The 17,771-nt window shown below is 43.4% G+C and overlaps 1 protein-coding gene across 6 annotated transcripts in view; it reads right to left on the bottom strand.

The window, feature by feature from the left end:
• Positions 1–12,621, bottom strand: part of Fam214a (family with sequence similarity 214 member A) — a 69,759-nt gene extending 57,138 nt beyond the window's left edge. For 3 of the 6 annotated variants that reach the window (XR_005284557.1, XM_042054631.1, XM_042054630.1), the window contains exons 1-2: positions 12,242–12,454; positions 11,716–11,832 (exon numbers count right to left, since the gene is read on the bottom strand). Coding sequence is in view for 5 of the 6 variants with exons in the window: in XM_042054631.1 (XP_041910565.1) it covers positions 11,716–11,731 (16 nt within the window). In the remaining variant the exon portion in view is untranslated. The other 3 variants (XM_038321167.2, XM_038321166.2, XM_042054629.1) reach the window with 3 other exon arrangements.
• Between the last annotated feature and the right edge of the window lie 5,150 nt (positions 12,622–17,771).

Here is a 17,771-nt window from a genome sequence, read left to right as displayed (position 1 = left end):
AATTCCACAATCAGGGAAGGTGTGTGTGAGTGTGTGTGTGTGTGTGTGTGTGTGTGTGTGTGAACTTCTCAGAGACCCCAGCAATGGGGTCCCCTTTTCATGTGCTCCCACTCCTAGGTCACAGCTGTATCAGATCACTAACTGTGCTGGCCTCGATGCTTCTGGCCCTTTCCCCACTCAATTCCCATTGCCTTGACTTAATCATCTCTATGTGTGGGGAACACCCAGGTGACATATAAGCACACATGCTTAGACACAGAATTTCTTGTGCCAGCTGTGGTGGTGAAGCCTGTAATGCCAACACTCTGGAGGCAGAAGCAGTATGACAGCTTTGAGTTCAAGGTCTGCCTAGGCTACAAAGTAAGAACAGACAAGCTTGGGCTACATGCTAAGACCCTGTTTTTTAAAAAACAAACAAAAAGAATAAATAATTTCTTACTTATGTTTGGTGCATATATAGTTCTTTATCATATAATTTCATTCAACCCACAGATAACCTTATAAAAATAAATATCCTCATTTAGAAGAGAAACAAACAAACACCAGAGTATTTCATTTTACATTACAAAGCTAACAAATTATAAGATGACACACAAAAATTCCCATTAATTCAAAAAACTAAAAGGAAAAAGAGGAAGAAAGAAAGAAAGAAAAAAGAAAGAAAGAAAGAAAGAAAGGAAGAAAGAAAGTCCCATTAATGACCAGTTCAATACCCCTCTCCCCCAAAGGTTTTAACTGACATTGGCTATTACTCACAGTACCACGATACAAGTCTGAATTCTGGGCTTGGAAGAGAGCCTGGTCCAAGTCCTGTGGAATCCTAGGCAATGCTCTCAATTACCAAACTTCAGTCCTGGCTGGCAGCTCATCATTCTGTATTTCCCCCACTGCCCCAATCTCCCTGCCCTAGTATTGTTCTAAACTGGCCATCACCACCCAGAAACAGCTCGGTTCACCTACTTCCCCTTTCTGTGGCGTCTGCATAGTTCAATGTGGGTTTCGACTTCAAGTTTGCATAGTGCACACAATGTTGATGGGGACATAAAGTCTGTTGATTTTTGGTGCCTGTTAAAAGTAGTTTTTATAACAAAGTTCTGAAATACTCAGTTCTTCAGAATAGCTGAGGAAAAACAAAAACCAGAGCTAACCCTAAATCCCTTCCTGTATTATGCGTGGGCTAGATCTTTCTGAAACCAATAAGCCAAGTGAGCTAACCCATACCCCTGCCTGTGTGAGGCATATGGTGCCTGACACTGCCAAATTCTCAGTTCACTTTCCAAAAGGCTTCAGGTTGACAGTGTCAGAGCAAGAACTGTTACTCACACAATGTAATTGTCTAAGGGTCATATTGGTCTGGCAAATATTGGCATTATAGTACGTGAATATTATATGTATTTATTTATTCTGTGTGTACCATGTGAATGCCTGGAAGTGAAAGACGGCTGAATCATCATGTGGGTGCTGAGAACTGGAGCTAGGTCTTCTGCAAGAACAGCAACTTCTCTTATCACTGTGTCATCTCTCCAGCCAGCCCCTGCAGTTAGAATTTCAATCCAGATTTAATCATGAGGTTTCAGGTCCTTAATTCTTGTTACATTACATCACACAGCTAAGAGGGTCCAACTGACCTGACTAAATCATGGCCATGGTTTAATAGTCCTGGAAAATCATCTAACCAAGCTGGGCCTGTGGTACAGCCCCATTACCCTAGTCCCACCTAGGTTGTGAAGACAGTTCAAGGCTAGCCCAGGTGGCTAAATAAGATACTGTCTCCAACTCTGAAAATAAAAAGTATATCTAAATATGCATTTAATAATCAAAATGACTCTATACTTGGTATAACAAGTGGGGGAATGAGGAGTAATTCATTTTTATATTTTTGGTTGTGAGCCTAGCCTTTAAAGGCTGAGCCATCCCTCGAGGCCTTAACTCAATTTTAAATGTGTGAATTGCGATTAGGAGAGAAGCCCCAACTGTGAAGCACCTGATTGCCCTTGGAGCACTTCAGTTCCTACTGAAAAAGATTCTCCCTTCAGGGTAAACCAAGAATGTTATTAGAGCATTCCAAGCTCACAGAGTCCTTCGCGTCATTTCACCTGAGCTCAGAAACAATACTGAGCCAAGCACATCTTCCAGATGAGGAAACAGGTCCCTCCCTCCTGAAACAATAGGATCCAGCTGAGCGTGGGGAAGGTGATCAGAGCTTCCTCCAAATGTTTTTGTGGATCACTTGCTAATCAGATAACATAGAGACCACTGACACCTGACCAAACAGCCTTTGTCTACTTATTTTATAGTATTTTATTTCAGTTCAACTTGACTTTACAACATGCACGTATGCACACACTTTTTTCAATAAGAAAACGCTGGGCTGATGTGGCCCAGTTGGTAGTAGAGGGGTTGCCTAGCTAGCATGCAAGTAGCCCTGGGGCTGATCCCTAGCACTGCATAAAACTGCACAGTGGCCACAACCTGCAATCCCAGTCTTGGAATGGGCAAATGTTTTAAAATGGGTTTGAAAAAAAAAAAACAGGAATAAAGTTGTGATGACAGCCTCCAAGTTACAGCTCAGAGAAATACCTAAAATGGAAAAATTTCAGTTGTGTCAATTCTCCCATTTCTTCCACACTGATGTGTACTCGCCATTCATCCATTCATTAGTTCGTTTGACAAATGTATATCAATGTATTGTAGATGCACCTACAATACACCTACTGTCTAAAAAATCGATGAGCCAGGGAATATAACTATGGCCTCATGCATCAACAGACAGCAAACAAGAAAAAAAAAGATAACTAATTACAAAATTTAATAAATGCTGTCAAAGGATCATAGAATGCTGACACAGAATAGCAAGAGACATCTGGTTTAATAGACAATCAATAGTAACAGTTAATGTGAGTTGAGAACATGAGGGTAATCAGGGAAAAAAAATACCTCTCTGAAAGAAATGACATTCCAGCCTAGAAGACAAAAACAAGGAGCACCATGGGATCCTGGAGAGAAGGGATTTTTATGATAAAATGAAAAATGTGATAATTCAACTCTAAACTCACCTCAGACGTCTACCTGGAGTTCAGGTATCAGATTCAGCCCTGGGTCTAATGTTTTTGGTTAAGAACTGCAGTCTTTGCCCAGTCAGACCAATGGGAACCTCAGACACAATATGGAACTACTCTGATTTTGTTGTTTGCTTTTGTTTCTTTGAATATAATATCACACTCTGAAGTCAAGACTGGCGTGGAACTCATTCTGTAGCCCAGGCAGGCCTTGGAACTTGTGATAATTCTCCTCCACATGCTCCTGAGTGCTGGGAGATGTGTAAATTGGCAGACTGGGTCTATTCTGCATCTTCCCCCAGCTAAGTAAGGAGAGACTGACCTGCAAAAAAAGAAGGTACCCTGTCCAAGTATAGCAATTTTCCCTTTATCATACTAACCTCAGGAGTATGGAACGCTAAGCTTAGTGGTCTCACTTTAAAAAGTTCTCCGCTTCCAAAAGAAACAAAGAAGACACTACTATGATCAGATGTAAAAATGAGAGGGGCCAAAGAATAAAGCAAGCCAGGTGTGGTGCAATCCTGTGACCCTGACACTCCAGAAGCTAAGGCAGGAGGATTGTTCCAAGCTTGAGGCTGGCCTGGGATACAGAGTTAGACTCTGTCTCATGAAACAAACAAACAAGAAAAAGAATAAATATAAATGATATTTGATTAAACAACTAAAATTCTCCTGTACTTGTTTACATAAGATGTTCAAAACACATGGATTCATCACTGTTTGAAGATAAATGAAATTTTAACATTTAAATCATTCACTGTATATACACATTAGCTTTCCAAGTCTACCTTCAGATTTCTTCCTCATTGGACAGAGAAATGACAGTGCTCAGTCCACTAAATCACTTCCTTTTCACTGGATGACAAGCAAAAACATAGGGTTCCTCCCTGCCCACCCCTTTACCATCCCAGACTCAAAAGTCGCATCAAAGCTAGCAATTATTTGTCAGCGCCTGGTGTGTCAAGGCTCATCAGCGTAAGTGTGTGACAGCCTGACAGGGTGGCCGCTCTTAACTGGATCACCTCGACTACGGACCAGGAGCTCAATCAGCCCCTTTGTTTCTTCCTCCCGGCTTTCTCTAAATGCCTGGCTTCTTCCTTAGAAAACGTCCAACCGCAACAACAGCAGAGCACATTTGCATGCTTTCTAAGTGGCAGCTGCTGTTCTGAGCACAATATGTATGTTAACTTACTTCATTTGCAGGGTAACTCTGAGCCAAGGTACTATTTATTAAAAAGCCCATTGTGAAGGCACTGGAGCCGTGCAGACCGGCAGCATCCGGAGTCATGAAGCTCAGGGATAGTTGCTGTTTCTCCGGCTTCTACATTTATTTTTTTGTCTGTGGTGTGTGTGTGGGGGGGGCATGTGTCTGTTGTCTCCCTTCACCATGTGGGTCTTAGGAATGAAACTTGGACTGTCAGGCCAGATAGCCAGACTCCCTCAAGCCTACTTCCCCCCACCAATTAAGATGTATCTTATAATACTTTAATGTAAATGACTGTCACCAGTGAAGCTGGGAGCACATACCTGAACTCACTGTGAACTCAGGCTCACCTTTTTAACTATCTGGATGCTTTCTGTAAGAAACTAAAATTCTAGCCAGGTGGTGCTGGCACACGCCTTTAATCCCAGCACTCAGAAGGCAGGGGCAGGAGGAGCTCTGTGAGTTCAAGGCCAGCCTGGTCTACAAGAGCTAGTTCCAGGAGAGAAACCTTGTCTCGAAAAAACAAAACAAAAATAAAAGAAAGAAAGAAACAAACTAAAATTCTCTGTGACTTAGTTTCTTAGTTTACAACAAAGGTGCTAATAGCTACAACCATGAGTAACTGTGCAGATTAAATGAGTTACATCTGGAAAGAACATGGAACATGGTCTAGCATGGAAGGCCCAACTATTGGCTGCTAGTAACACCATTACCACCTTTCTCTGGGAATTAAGCCAAAGACTGCAGCTAACATAGCATCTGTCATTTGTGTTGTTTGATTTACACTGGCCAACAAAGAACCATCCACACCACAAAAGGAATGCACGTGATTCCCCTGCTACATGGTCTAGACCTAATTAATCACTTCTTCCTTCTGTTTCAGGTATCTACAGAACATCATTTAAAGATAGCAGGACTGCTGGGCAGTGGTGGCACACACCTTTAATCCCAACACTCAAGAAGGCAGCTCATCTCTGAGAGCTCAAGGCCAGCCTGGGCTACAAAGAGAGTTCTCGGACTAGGACAGCCAGGACCGTTTCACAGAGAAACCACGTCTCAAAAAACAAACAAAACAAAGCAAAACAAAAAAGAAGATAAGAGAAGATAACAGGACTGCTTGAGTCTACATAAGCAGGTCCAAAGCCATGACAATCCGAAGGCTAATGACAAAATCTGTAAAATAATAACAAAAGGGAGAGAGACAGAGCACATTCCTCCCATTTTAACTTAAAAATATCAAATTGTTTGACATTTTATTTGTAGATTAGACTTTCCATTTATTCAAGCCTCAGATATGATCTGCAAAATGTTTATGACTTGAAACACAGTACATTTAAGTAATTGATTTATTGATAATTAAAATTTGTCTTACTCTTTAATAAGTTTCTGTGAGCCAAAATACCACTTAAAAAACAAAATCAAGATACTTTATGTTTATAACATGTGCAAATATGCTTTAATAACTTCTACACAAAGATCACATTTGAGACACCACTCATATTTGTATAACTGGGGCCAGGTCCCCATTGCACATCCCTGAGTCCGAGGCAGAGCAGTTCACCATCTGTAGCTAACCAGCGCTTAGCAGGTGACATCGTTTAAAAACCTATAATCCAGGAATATTTTTTGTAATCAGAGCGTTCTAACAGAGACAGATACTAAGGTAGTTATACCAGCAGGTGACGGTATAAAGAAATATAAACTACACAGTTATGTCATGTGTCTCTTTGTAGGTTGAATGTTTTCCCAGACAGCTATCTATTAAAAGGCTACTGGCTGCTGGTGGGGGTGCACACCTTTAATCTCAGTACTCAGGAGGCAGACGCAGACAGATCTCTGTGAGGTTGAAGCCAGCGTGGCCTACAGAGCGAGTTTAGGGAAAGTCAGGGCTACACAGAGAAACCCCATCTTGAAAAAAAAAAAAACAGAACAAGTTGTGCAGTGGTGGCGCATGCCCTTAATCCCAGCACTTAGGAGGCAAAAGCAGGCGGATCTCTGTGAGTTTGAGGCTGGTCTGGTCTACAGAGTAAGTTCCAGGTCAGGCTCCAAAGCTACACAGAGAAACACTGTCTCAAAAAAACTAACAAAAACAACAACAAAACAAAACAAACAAACAAACAAACCCAATCCCCGCCCCTGGAAAAAAGAAGAAAAAAAAACCCGAAAGCCTGTGCCTGCACTTGCCCAGGCTGGGTGCTGGGAATGTGAAAGGAAAGCCAGCACTAGGCCACTGCACACTTCCCTTCTGACCTCTGTTAAGTAAGGTCTGCAAATGCCCAGTATGTCAGCATCATGGTAAAAGTCATCTACCTAGCTGCTGCCATGTGTCAAACACTCTGAGTTCTGAGAAGACAGAAGCAAACGTGATAAGGAGCACACAGTATTAAGAAAGGACTCCAGAATGCACACTGACAAGCACCATCAAGGACTTATGCCGCCATTGTCAGCCAAGCAATGTTATATAAACTGTTTGGAACTTTAAAATTTATTTCTGCCTACTAATAAAATGTTTTAGACTATGTGGAATGTAGTCATTTGCTACACAGTAACATGTTAACTGAGTGTATTCTATTACTTAACAGGCAGAGTCCACTAGTATACCCACCATATAAGGGAACTGATACACATGCACACACTCAACACCAGCAGATAATGTACAATTTCTGGTTGCCTGCACACTTCTATTTCACTAGAGATGCATAACTTACAAAAATCTAGAAGGCTCTGGTCTTTTTGCTACTAAATTCATTGTGCCACTCTCTCCATTGTAGTAAACCAAGGAACTGTGCGTTCAAAAGCTATTGCTGCGAAAAGCAGAGTGGATGCTGTGGAACAAGTCAGTCTGTACGTCCGTCCATCCGTCCACCATCCATCAGTCTATCCGCCATCCATCTGCCATCTACCTGTCTGTCTACCCTTCATCATTCACTCCCTCATTCACGCATGCATGTTTCCACAGAGCCAGTCAGTACATGCACACTGGGGATTGAACCTTGAGCTCTAAGTGTACTAACTGTACCCTAACTGAGCTATTCCTCAAACCCCCAAAATACACTTTTGATGAACTTCCCTCTCCCTAAAACACACTTGTGAGTTATATAATACAAAATAACTTTAAAAATTGCTTGTAAAATTAGAAATTATTAAAAATGCGAGATTCCAGCCTTATACTGCTCTGATAGTCTTCTTCCACCATACACCTTTGTTCGGATTGGTTTGCACAAGAAATAGTATGCCTAACTCTAAAAACGGACTACTTTCACCCTCCAAAGGCTCAAAGAGATAGGGTATGACTCAAGAGTACTGAGCGTACAGGCCCTGGGTTTAATTCCTAGTGCCACAAAGAAGAAATGAAGGGCTGAGGACCTGGCTCAGTGGTTAAGAGAAGACTGCTCTTGCAGAGGACCCAGGTTCAGTTCCCAGTCCTCTCATGGTGGCTCAAAACTGTGTGTAACTCTAGTTCCAGTGAATCTGATGTCCTCTATGGCCTCTGAAGATAGCAGGAGCAACACACACACACACACACACACACAGAGAGAGAGAGAGAGAGACATACGTGTAAGCAAAACATCCATACACATAAATGTTTTTTAGAAGGAAAAGAAAACAGTAAAGGAAGAACAAAAACGAAGGATATGAAACAAAAAGCATTTTGATTTTTCTGTGATTCCCACTGCTTTTTATCAGCCAACCAAATATCACACCCAATCAATCATAAAGCACGTTCCAGGGCAATGTGGTCTACAGAGTGAAATCTCGTCTCAAAAATGAGGGTGGACACAGTTGTACCCTCTTAAGCAAACAGTGTCGAGTTGCTACATTAAAACACACGCTTTCGCCGGGCGGTGGTGGCGCACACCTTTAATCCCAGCACTCGGGAGGCAGAGGCAGACGGATCTCTGTGAGTTCGAGGCCAGCCTGGGCTACAAGAGCTAGTTCCAGGACAGGCTCCAAAGCCACAGAGAAACTCTGTCTCGAAAAACCAAAAAAAAAAAAAAAACCACGCTTTACTAGTTCTTAGATGAGTACCTGAGAGTCTGCTATCTACCCTCATTTTACAGAGAACCTGGTATCAAGTAGGATCACATAGTTCTCCAGGACACAGACTAAAAGCCGGAAACAAGAGGAATAAGAACATTAGCAACAGAGACTGCTGAAACAGGGGGCCAAAAACCAGATGTAACAAACAGGTTTGTTTTGTAACAAAACAGTAGCCTGCTTGAAGTTAGAGACACCAAGAAAATATCTCACCTATCTTCTCTAGATCCTGACATGGCACCCAATATTTAGCATCCCCCCCCCCACCGCTGCCACATTTGCAATCAAACAATTTGCAATATAAGGTTGTTATATTGACTGTATGTACTCTTTTTCCTTTAAAAAGCATCTGTGTTTTGTGTGTGTGTGTGTCTTGTAGAGAAAGGGAAGGAGGGGGAGAGAGAAAGAGTGAAAGGGGGGCAGAAGAGGGCATCAGATCCCCTGGAATTGGAGTGACTGGTGATTGTGAGCCACCATGTGGGTGCTAGGACCTGAACTCAGGTCCTTTGGAAGAGCAGCAGGTGCTCTTAACTGCTGAGCCATCTCTCCAGCCCCTTTCTTTGTTTGTACTAAAATAAACGCCAGTACTTATGTGGTGGAGGCAGGAGAATCAGGTTTGATGCCAGCCTCAGTGACAAAGTAAGTTGAAGGCTAGCCTGGGCTAAATGAGACCATACAAGAACATGTTGCTTGAAAATTGAAAAAAAAATCTGTGAAAAACTTACTTCAGTGTCTCTGTAGTAGTTTGTTAAGTAAGAATTTGTAGTTATTCTGAATATTGTTTAAAAAAAAATCTCCAGGCGGTATTGGAGCAGATCTTTAATCCCGGCACTGGAGAGGCAGAGGCAGACAGACCTCTGTGAGTTCGAGGCGAGCCTGGTCTACAAAATGCGTTCCAGGACAGCCAGTGAAACCTTGTCTCGAAAAACAAAAACAAGAAACAAAATAAATCTATGAACTGGACAGTTCATGGGTATAGTTGTTTGTTTGTTGGTTGGTTAGCTTTATTTTGATTTTTTCCAGACAAGGTTTCTCTGTGTAGACTTGACTCTCCTGAAACTTCATCTGTAGCCTAGGCTGCCCCTGCTCAGGAGTGCTGGGATTAAAGGTGTGTGCCACCACCACCCAACAACAGTTTATGTTTTTATGGAATAAAAGGCAACATTGGATTTAGGATTACTTCATTTCTGACCTGAGAATGATTAAAAAGATCAACAGTTTTCAAGGGAAAAAACTCACTCTCACTTCTCTGGGAATCTTGATAAATGGATTTATTTTCCTTATTAACTTGTATCAGTCCATAATTAAACCTTTATTGTTCAGTTACAGTTTTATCTAAGGTAAAACAAGTTTCTGTTGCAAATGCTATTTTTCAACTGCTGTGGATTTAAAGCAATTTTTTAATAAGAATCCAAGACAAACAGTGACTTTGATTTTATTTGCTTGTTTATTCTGAGATGCAGCTCCTGACCTTGGTGCCAGTTTTTCCACAGTCACTGATGTAATCTAAAAATCTAAACTTAGCACGATACACAGGCAACCCTCTCAGCAGCAATGCATTTGATGATATGCCTATAGACATAACTATACACTTATTTCAATTAACAGTAGAACACTCAAAAACTAACTGAAAGCATGAAATTAAATATAGCTGTCTCCCACTTCTTCCTTGTATATTTTAGTAGACATTATTACCAAAAGACATACTTTAACTAGACAATTTGTATTTCTAATCATTTTGAAAAATGGATATAGGAAAATAACCATTTTAATGCACAGATTCTTGAAAATCCGCTTCAGAGGATAAATCACTTTTTCCAAACCTGAAAGCTGAGATTTCAAAGAGTGCCATTGTCTAGCCCTTCCTTCCTAACACAATGGTACCTACTGCAGGGTTTCTTGGAATCAAACTCACAACTGATAATGAAGTCTTCCCGCCTAACCACTACTATTTTATCAAACTTGCCTCAGGGCTGTCCTTATCCCTAATCAGAAGGCTGACAAACAACTTCTGAAGTCTCTGAAAAGCAAAAGGAGGCTGGTGTGGTGTTGAGGGACTGTAATCTCAGCGCTCAGGAGACTGAGGCAGGTGGGCTCTAGCCACAGTCACATGGGACACATCATTTATACTTTTTCTTTTTAAGGTATTTTTTGTTATGTTAAAAATATTGATATTTTGGGTCTGTGTGTGCAAATATGCATGGGTTGAGGTCAGAGGACAACTTTCGGGAGTCGGTTCTCTACTTTGTAGGTTCCAGGGTTTGAACTCAGATCATCAGGTTTGGTGGCACCTTTATCCACTGAGCCATCTTCTAGGCTTGTGACACCCCCCTTTTTTCATTAAAACAATGGGGCTGGGGGAGGGGCAAGGTATGACATTATTTTCTAAGTCTTGAAAATGTAGGTTTAGAGCCTGGCAATGGTGCCATTAATCCCAGCACTTGGGAGGCTGAGGACAGAGGCTCTCTGAGTTCCTGAATTCAAGGCCAGCCTGATCTACAGAGCAAGTTCTAGGACAGACAGAATTACACAGAAACCCTGTGGGGGGGAGGGGGGAGAGGAACAAACAATAAGCCAGGCAGTGGTTCGCACCTTTAATTCCAGTGCTCAGGAGACAGAGACAGGTGGATCTCTGTGAGTTCAAGGCCAGCCTGGTCTACCAAATGAGTTCCAGGACAGGCTCCAAAGCCACAGAGAAACCCTGTCTTGAAAAAAGCAAAGCAAACAAACAAAAAATAAATAATAATAATAATAATAATAATACAGATTTAGAATGGAAAATTGTCCATATAGAAGACTGAAGCTGGGGTACTCTAAAAAACAACTGGAATTCACTAAGAGCACTAAAATGAACCAAGGAGAGGTCACAGTGGTACATGCCTGTAATGACAATATCGTGGAGGCCAAGGCAGAAAGATTAGTGAGTTCTGGGCCAGCCTGGGTTACATAGTGATGTCTGTGCCAGCCTAGAAAACTTGGCAAACAACAAACAAACCGAGAAAAACAAAACACAGATAATGAAAAACGGTAATGATAATAAAATAATACTCTTTATGAAGTTCAAACTGAAGTTTCAAAAGTCGAAAAACTTTTCAGAAGTTGGATTGACTTTACCTAAAACCTGAGTAACTGCAACTAAACAGGACACTGAGCCTGTGGCCACTCATTAAACGCTACTTCTGTCACCTTCATTGTGCCACACACCAAACACTCTCCTAGAACTGGTCCTCCCATCCGACTTTAACCACCCACTCCATAAGCTCATCTCTTCCTCAGCAGCCGGTGTCTTCACAGAAACTGTCCTTTCAAGTCTGAAACAGGAATAGTTGATCCTGTGGAAAATTAGGTTAACGCCTCTGAACGGAGACAGAGAAACAAAACACAACCCAGGCCCTACTTAAATAAATCATTTACCTCGGTCTGGCTTCATTTTCGCATCCAATTTCCACCCAAAGTGCTGTAAAACACAGGTGTGGGTTCTTCCAACCGGCACACCGCTGACTCAACAGCTTCTGCTTCGTTTTCCGAACGCTAAGAGATGAAAATAAAAAAGAAACACTCGAGTCTTGTTTTAACCCCTAGATCTTGCAAGAAAAACTACGAAGTTAGGCCTCTTCCTGGTGCAGACTGCAGTGACAGAACCCTGGGCAGGTCTGAAGGAAAAAAAAAAACCCTCAAGTCTGTGCACCGCCTCCCCGGGCGTCCTCGGGCCTAGCACCCCTGCTCCCCGCCCCTCGGCTCTCCAAGCCAAGGTGTCCTCCTCTGACACAGCGTCTCGGAAGCACAAGCAGGATCTATTTATGCCCTGGAGGGACAGGCACGGAGGAGGAAGAGTCGGGCCACGGGAACTAAGGCAGCCCTTGGTCAAGTGTCCTCTGGGCACCGAGGCACCACCGCAGGGGCCGGGGCGCAGCAGCCCCCGCAGCCCCCCGGGCCTCACCTGCGGGGCTCCCCCTCTGGCTAGCCTCGCCGAGGCCTCGGTAGGCGGATTCCCGCCGGAGTCGGAGCCGGTCAGCAGCAGAGCCCGGGCATGTCCTCAGCCGCGCCGACCCACGCGTGGCGTTGCCCACCCGGGAGCGGCTCCCATGGCCCGCCCGCTCGCCGCCCTCCGGGACCCCTCGCTCCTCCTCCCGGCACTGCTCTCCGCGGCCGCCCGGCCGCTCACATCACACTCCGTGCTCCGGGCCACGCCTCCCCGAGCGCAGCGCGCAGCGACCCTGCGGCCGACGGGACGCCCAGACGCCGAGACGCCGCGCCCCGCGCATCCACCGGCCTCGCTCGCTGCCTGCCCGCCTCGCTCGCTCTCCACTCTTTCTCTCACTGTTTGCCCTGTCAAAACACTACCCGGGTCACGTGTCCCAACAACAGCCAACCCACTCTCGTCACTTCCTCCGCCGAGGCTGCGCGCGCCGGTTGTTATGGCAACGCCGCCGCGCGCCCTGGAGTTGGAGTTTGGGGACCTGTCTTCCCGGGCCAGGGTCTCAGAGGATGCGGGACCCACAGGGACCACCTGCGCTGCGCACCTAAGCAGCTACGGAACTGCGCCCCGAGTGCAGTAGGGTCACCTGGGAGATGCCACCCCAGGGCTTACCCCAGACGGGAAGATAATTATAGTTCCTCCTCCTCCACAGGGATGCTGGCCTGGCGCAGAAGAGTTGGAACCCAGCCCTAAATACATGCAGTTCCCCCATGGAACCCGTGTTTGTTGTGACCAGGACAGGAAGATGGGGGCCATACATATCAGGTCCTCTACATCCCTAAATTTTTCCATATCTGCTAGGACTCAAGCTTCAGAAGCACTGAATGAGCTTAAAATAGCTTGCAACTTCTAAAGCACTGACTCACCACCAAGCGGACACTTCTGACACCATGTTATTGTTGGGGAGCTGTAATTTTCTTGTTGTGCTATAACAATGTGACACGATGACATTGCGTGTTCTGATGTTGTGTCATCACTTAAGCACAAACAGATGTCAAGAATCTGCTGCAGCTAAAAAAAGCAACAAGGGCTGCAGCTATTAGCCACTCCGATTATAGGCAAACCCAAATGAAGAAGTACAAAATTGCAAGGTTCTAGTTTCATTGGGAAAAAAAAACACACTTATTTAAGAAACATTTTTTTTTTGCATTTGAGTGAGAATCACAATAGGAAGGACTAAAGCAATCTATGGTCGACTCTGTGTCTTTTTCCCTTTATAGTTTTTCCATTTCTAAATTTTTAGAGGTATGATTTTTAACCCATGTTTTTGGCAAAGCACGAAATTGGCAATACTAGTATTATTATTTGAAGATTTGGTTTGATTTTTTTGAATATGTGTGAGGGCTTGGGATATTGCTCAGTGGTAGGGTGCTTGCCTAGCATGCAAAAGGCCCTGGTTCAAATCTCTAGTGCCAAAGGAAAAATATAACAATACATATGTGTATAAGTATTTATTTGCTTGTGTTTTTGTCTGTGTACCACATGCAGGCAGTGCATCCAGAAGCCAGAAGAGAACGCCAGATCTCCTGGAACTAGAGTTACAGAAGGTTGTGAGTTGGGAACTGAACACAGGTCCTCTACAAGTGTTTTTAACTGCTGAGCCATCTTTCCAGCCATCATCATCATCATTATCACCATCATTATTTTGCTTCAGATAAAATACATGAAATTTCTGTTGTGAACAAGTAGTATTTTGTTGATGATTAGATATGTACAATAAAATAACATGCACAACCAACGTGACTAACTTTAGCTCCAAAGCTGGTTTGTGCAGGGCAGAACATGGAGAGATGAGCTGTTTCAGCAATGAGACATGAACCTTTGGACAACGGAAAGAGCTCTTTGATATAGTGGTGGCCACAAATGTTAACTCCTGGAAGACTTCCCATGGACACTATTTAGTAATGTCTTGTGCAATTTTTTAAAAAGGGAACAGAAGTTTGACGTGTTCTGCAATCACTTCTCAGTTAACCCTGGTAATGGGAAACAGACAAAACAGTTTCAGACAATCAAAAATAATTTAACACAACAGCTGGGGTCACAGACCAGCTATTGTAGGAGGCTTAAGGGTGAATAGGCAGCAAGAGGTGCGACTCAGCACCAACACCTCTGCTTAGTTTCTAAGAAGTATGAAGAACAGAAAAATGGGCTGACGAAATCGCTTAGGTGGTAAAAGGTGTTTGGTGCCAGGCCTGGTGACCTAAGTTCTATCACCCCAGTCCTAGGACCTACATGCTGGAAGAATAAACTGACTCCCTCAAGTTGTCTGACCTCCATTCATGCACTTATCCATATATACCCTTCCACAATAATAAATATAGTTATAAACAAGAATAGAAAAATGTAGCCAGGCAGCGGTGGTGCACACCTTTAATCCCAGCAGGTGGATCTCTGTGAGTTTGAGGCCAGTCTGGTCTTCAAAGATAGCCAGAGTTACACAGAGAAACCATGTCTTGAAAAACCAAATAAAGAAAGAAAGAAAGAAAGAAAGAAAGAAAGAAAGAAAGAATGTTGAGAGAACATATGTAATCCTAGTACTCAGGGGCTGAGACAGGAGGATTGTTGTAAATTTAGCCTAAACTAGCCTAGACTATACAATGAGTTCCAGGTCAACCAAGGCCACAGAGCAAGAGTCTACATTTTGTTGTTGTTTTTTTTTTTTTTTTGAGACAGAATCTATCTGGGTAGCCCTGACTATCCTGAAACCCACTTGGTAGACCAGGGTGGTCTCGAACTCGCTGAGATCTGCTTGCCTCTGCTCCAGAGTGCTGGGATTAAACGCTTGTGCTACCATGTCCAGCTGAGATTCTATTAAATACCAAAACAAAGCATCTTTGGAAAGGCTGGAGGTGTGCTCCGTGGCAGAGTGCTTATCTGACATGAGCTCCTAGCACTGCAAGGAAGAAATATGAAGACGAAGGAGACAAAGGCTGGAACTTGGTCATGTGACAAAGAGATCAGCAGTCCAGAGGTTGGTCACTAAAACATCAAGGTCTTTATTTATTTATTTTTGAGACAGGGTTTCTCTGTGTTGATTTGGAGCCTGTCCTGGAACTAGCTCTTATATACCAGGCCAGCCTTGAACTCACAGAAGTCCACCTGCTTCTGCCTCCCAAGTGCTGGGATTAAAGGCTTGTGCCACCACCACCCGGCACATGAAGGTCTTTAATTCCACAAAAATCATTATAAACCAATTGAAAATGTTAAGAAAATCTTTCAGATATCAAATGTAAGTCTATGGACTAGAGAGATGATTAAGAACTTTGGTTGTTCTTCCAAAGGACCCTGCTTATAGTTGCCCATAGCTCCAAATACTCTCTTCTGGGCTAAGCACTATGATATCCACACATACATGCAGCAAAATCCCATGTGCATAAATTAAAAATAATTTTTAAAAGTAATTCTATCACCAGCACTCGGGAGGCAGAGGCAGGCGGATCTCTGTGAGTTCGAGGCCAGCCTGGTCTACAAGAGCTAGTTCCAGGACAGGCTCTAAAAAAAAAAAGCTGCAGAGAAACCCTGTCTCGAAAAACCAAAAAAAAAAAAAGAAAGAAAGAAAGAAAGAAAAAAGTAATTCTATCATTTATAGCTCAAGGACAATCATAAAAGAACACTTAAGAATCATCTAATGCAAATACGCTGGGCTTGCCTGCTTACAGGCAGAGTCTGGCTATGTAACCCTGGCTGGACTTGAACCCAAGATCCCCTTTCTCAACCTCCCAAGTAATGTTATTACAGGGTGTGTGCCACCATGCCCAGAAATATACTCTTTCAAGTATGGCATTTGATAGCTTTTTTCATCATAAAGTATGTGGAAATAAAAATGCAAAGATAATTAGAATGTATGGCTAAATCTAGTCTTGCACAGTAACTAACAACAGACAGACCAAACTGTGTGGGTTTCCTCTCTGAAGTGTAAGCTGTCTTTTCTAAATGGTTTCTCATAGCCAAGACAGCAGCTTCTATAAACAGTCCTATGCCTTTCCTTCCATTGGCTGTCTGCTCTGTCCTTTTGTGACACTGTCTACTCTCTGACCACAGGTATAAGGAAGTGAAAACTGGTTCTAGTTCCTGCCTGCAGAAGTGACTGTAGTACCTAGACACGCAAACACTTCTAAATTTAAAACCATGGTAACTTTTAATTATTCCGCAGGTTTGCTGAGCTGTGGGAGGTCTCTGTGTCATGGCGTGTGTGAGCCTGTATGGGAGGTCAGAGGTCAAGCTTGGGTATCATTCCCTAGTCCTTCATCCATGAATATGTGTTGCATTTGTCTTCCTAAACTTGGATTACATAATTAAAATTGCCTTTTCAGTTTTATCCATTTCCCTCCAAATTTCATTTTTTTTCCTTTTCAGCACGTGTATGCACCACATTTTCATTTCCAGTTCATCAGTTGATACATGTCTAGGCTTATCTGGTGTCTAGCTGTAATGAAAAGAACAGCCCTAGCAGTGGTTATAAAGAGATTCTGGTAGAGCACAGGCTCCTGGGTGTGCCAACCATGTTCTTTTAAAGGCTTACTTTAGTTTTAACAATGTGTCTCTCTATGTGGCGGTGAGCTGGTGTGCATGTGTGTGCTGGGGTCCAAGGAGGCCAGAAGAGGGTTTCAGATCCCCAGAGCTGGACTTACAGGAGGAAGGCGTCTGCTTCGTGTGAAGGATGGGAGTTTAACTCAGGGCCTGGGCAGGAGTAATACACACACTTAATCACTAAACCGTCTCTCTAGCCTCCTGAACTCCTACTTTTAATATGTGAACTAGGAGTTATAAAAAAAATGAAGTTGTGGCTCCCCTCTCCTCCTTCCCTCCCTCTGTCTTGTCTCTGTCTCTGTGTCTTTCCTTTCCCCTCCCTTTGCTCTCCGATACACTCTTCCCAAATAAACTCCACGCACAAGCTCTAGAAGAAGAAGGAGGAAGAGAAAGAGGAGGAGGAGGAGGAGGAGGAGGAGGAGGAGGAGGAGGAGGAGTGATGCAGGTAGTCGGAGTAGGGAGTCGTAGGATGAGGATGTCTATGTGCGCTTTGTCATTGTGATTTTTTCTGCCCTCTTCTCTGTCTTCTTACCTCTTCTTCTCTTCTCTTCTTCTTCTTCTTCTTTCTTGTCTTGTCTTCTTTTTTCTTCGCTCTTCTTTTCTTTTCTCTCCTTCTCCTTCTCCTTCTCCTTCTCCTCCTCTCCTCCTCCGCTCCTCTCCTCCTCCTCCTCCTCCTCCTCCTCCTCCGCCTCCTCCGCCTCCTCCTCTCCCTCGCTGTGTCCAGGTGATATGCTTGAGGGGATATGAGTGTATAGGATTCATTCCTTTGTATGCATCTATAAAATATAAAGAATAAAAATAAGTGGAATATAAGAGAAATACCAGGTTGACTGGTGAGGTATGGGGAGAAGGAAAAGTGAGAATAAGAGAATTGTGTTTTAGGCACATTGTGTTTGAAAACCCATAAGCATCCAAACAGACATTCAGAAATAGAAAAATATTCTGCCCTGGGACCTGCGGC

This window comes from Arvicola amphibius, chromosome 3 (genome assembly GCF_903992535.2).
Source record: "Arvicola amphibius chromosome 3, mArvAmp1.2, whole genome shotgun sequence".
Taxonomy (NCBI): Eukaryota; Metazoa; Chordata; class Mammalia; order Rodentia; family Cricetidae; genus Arvicola; species Arvicola amphibius.
The sequence above is the reverse complement of the archived record's forward strand: the minus strand, read 5'-3'. Positions and strand labels throughout refer to the sequence as shown.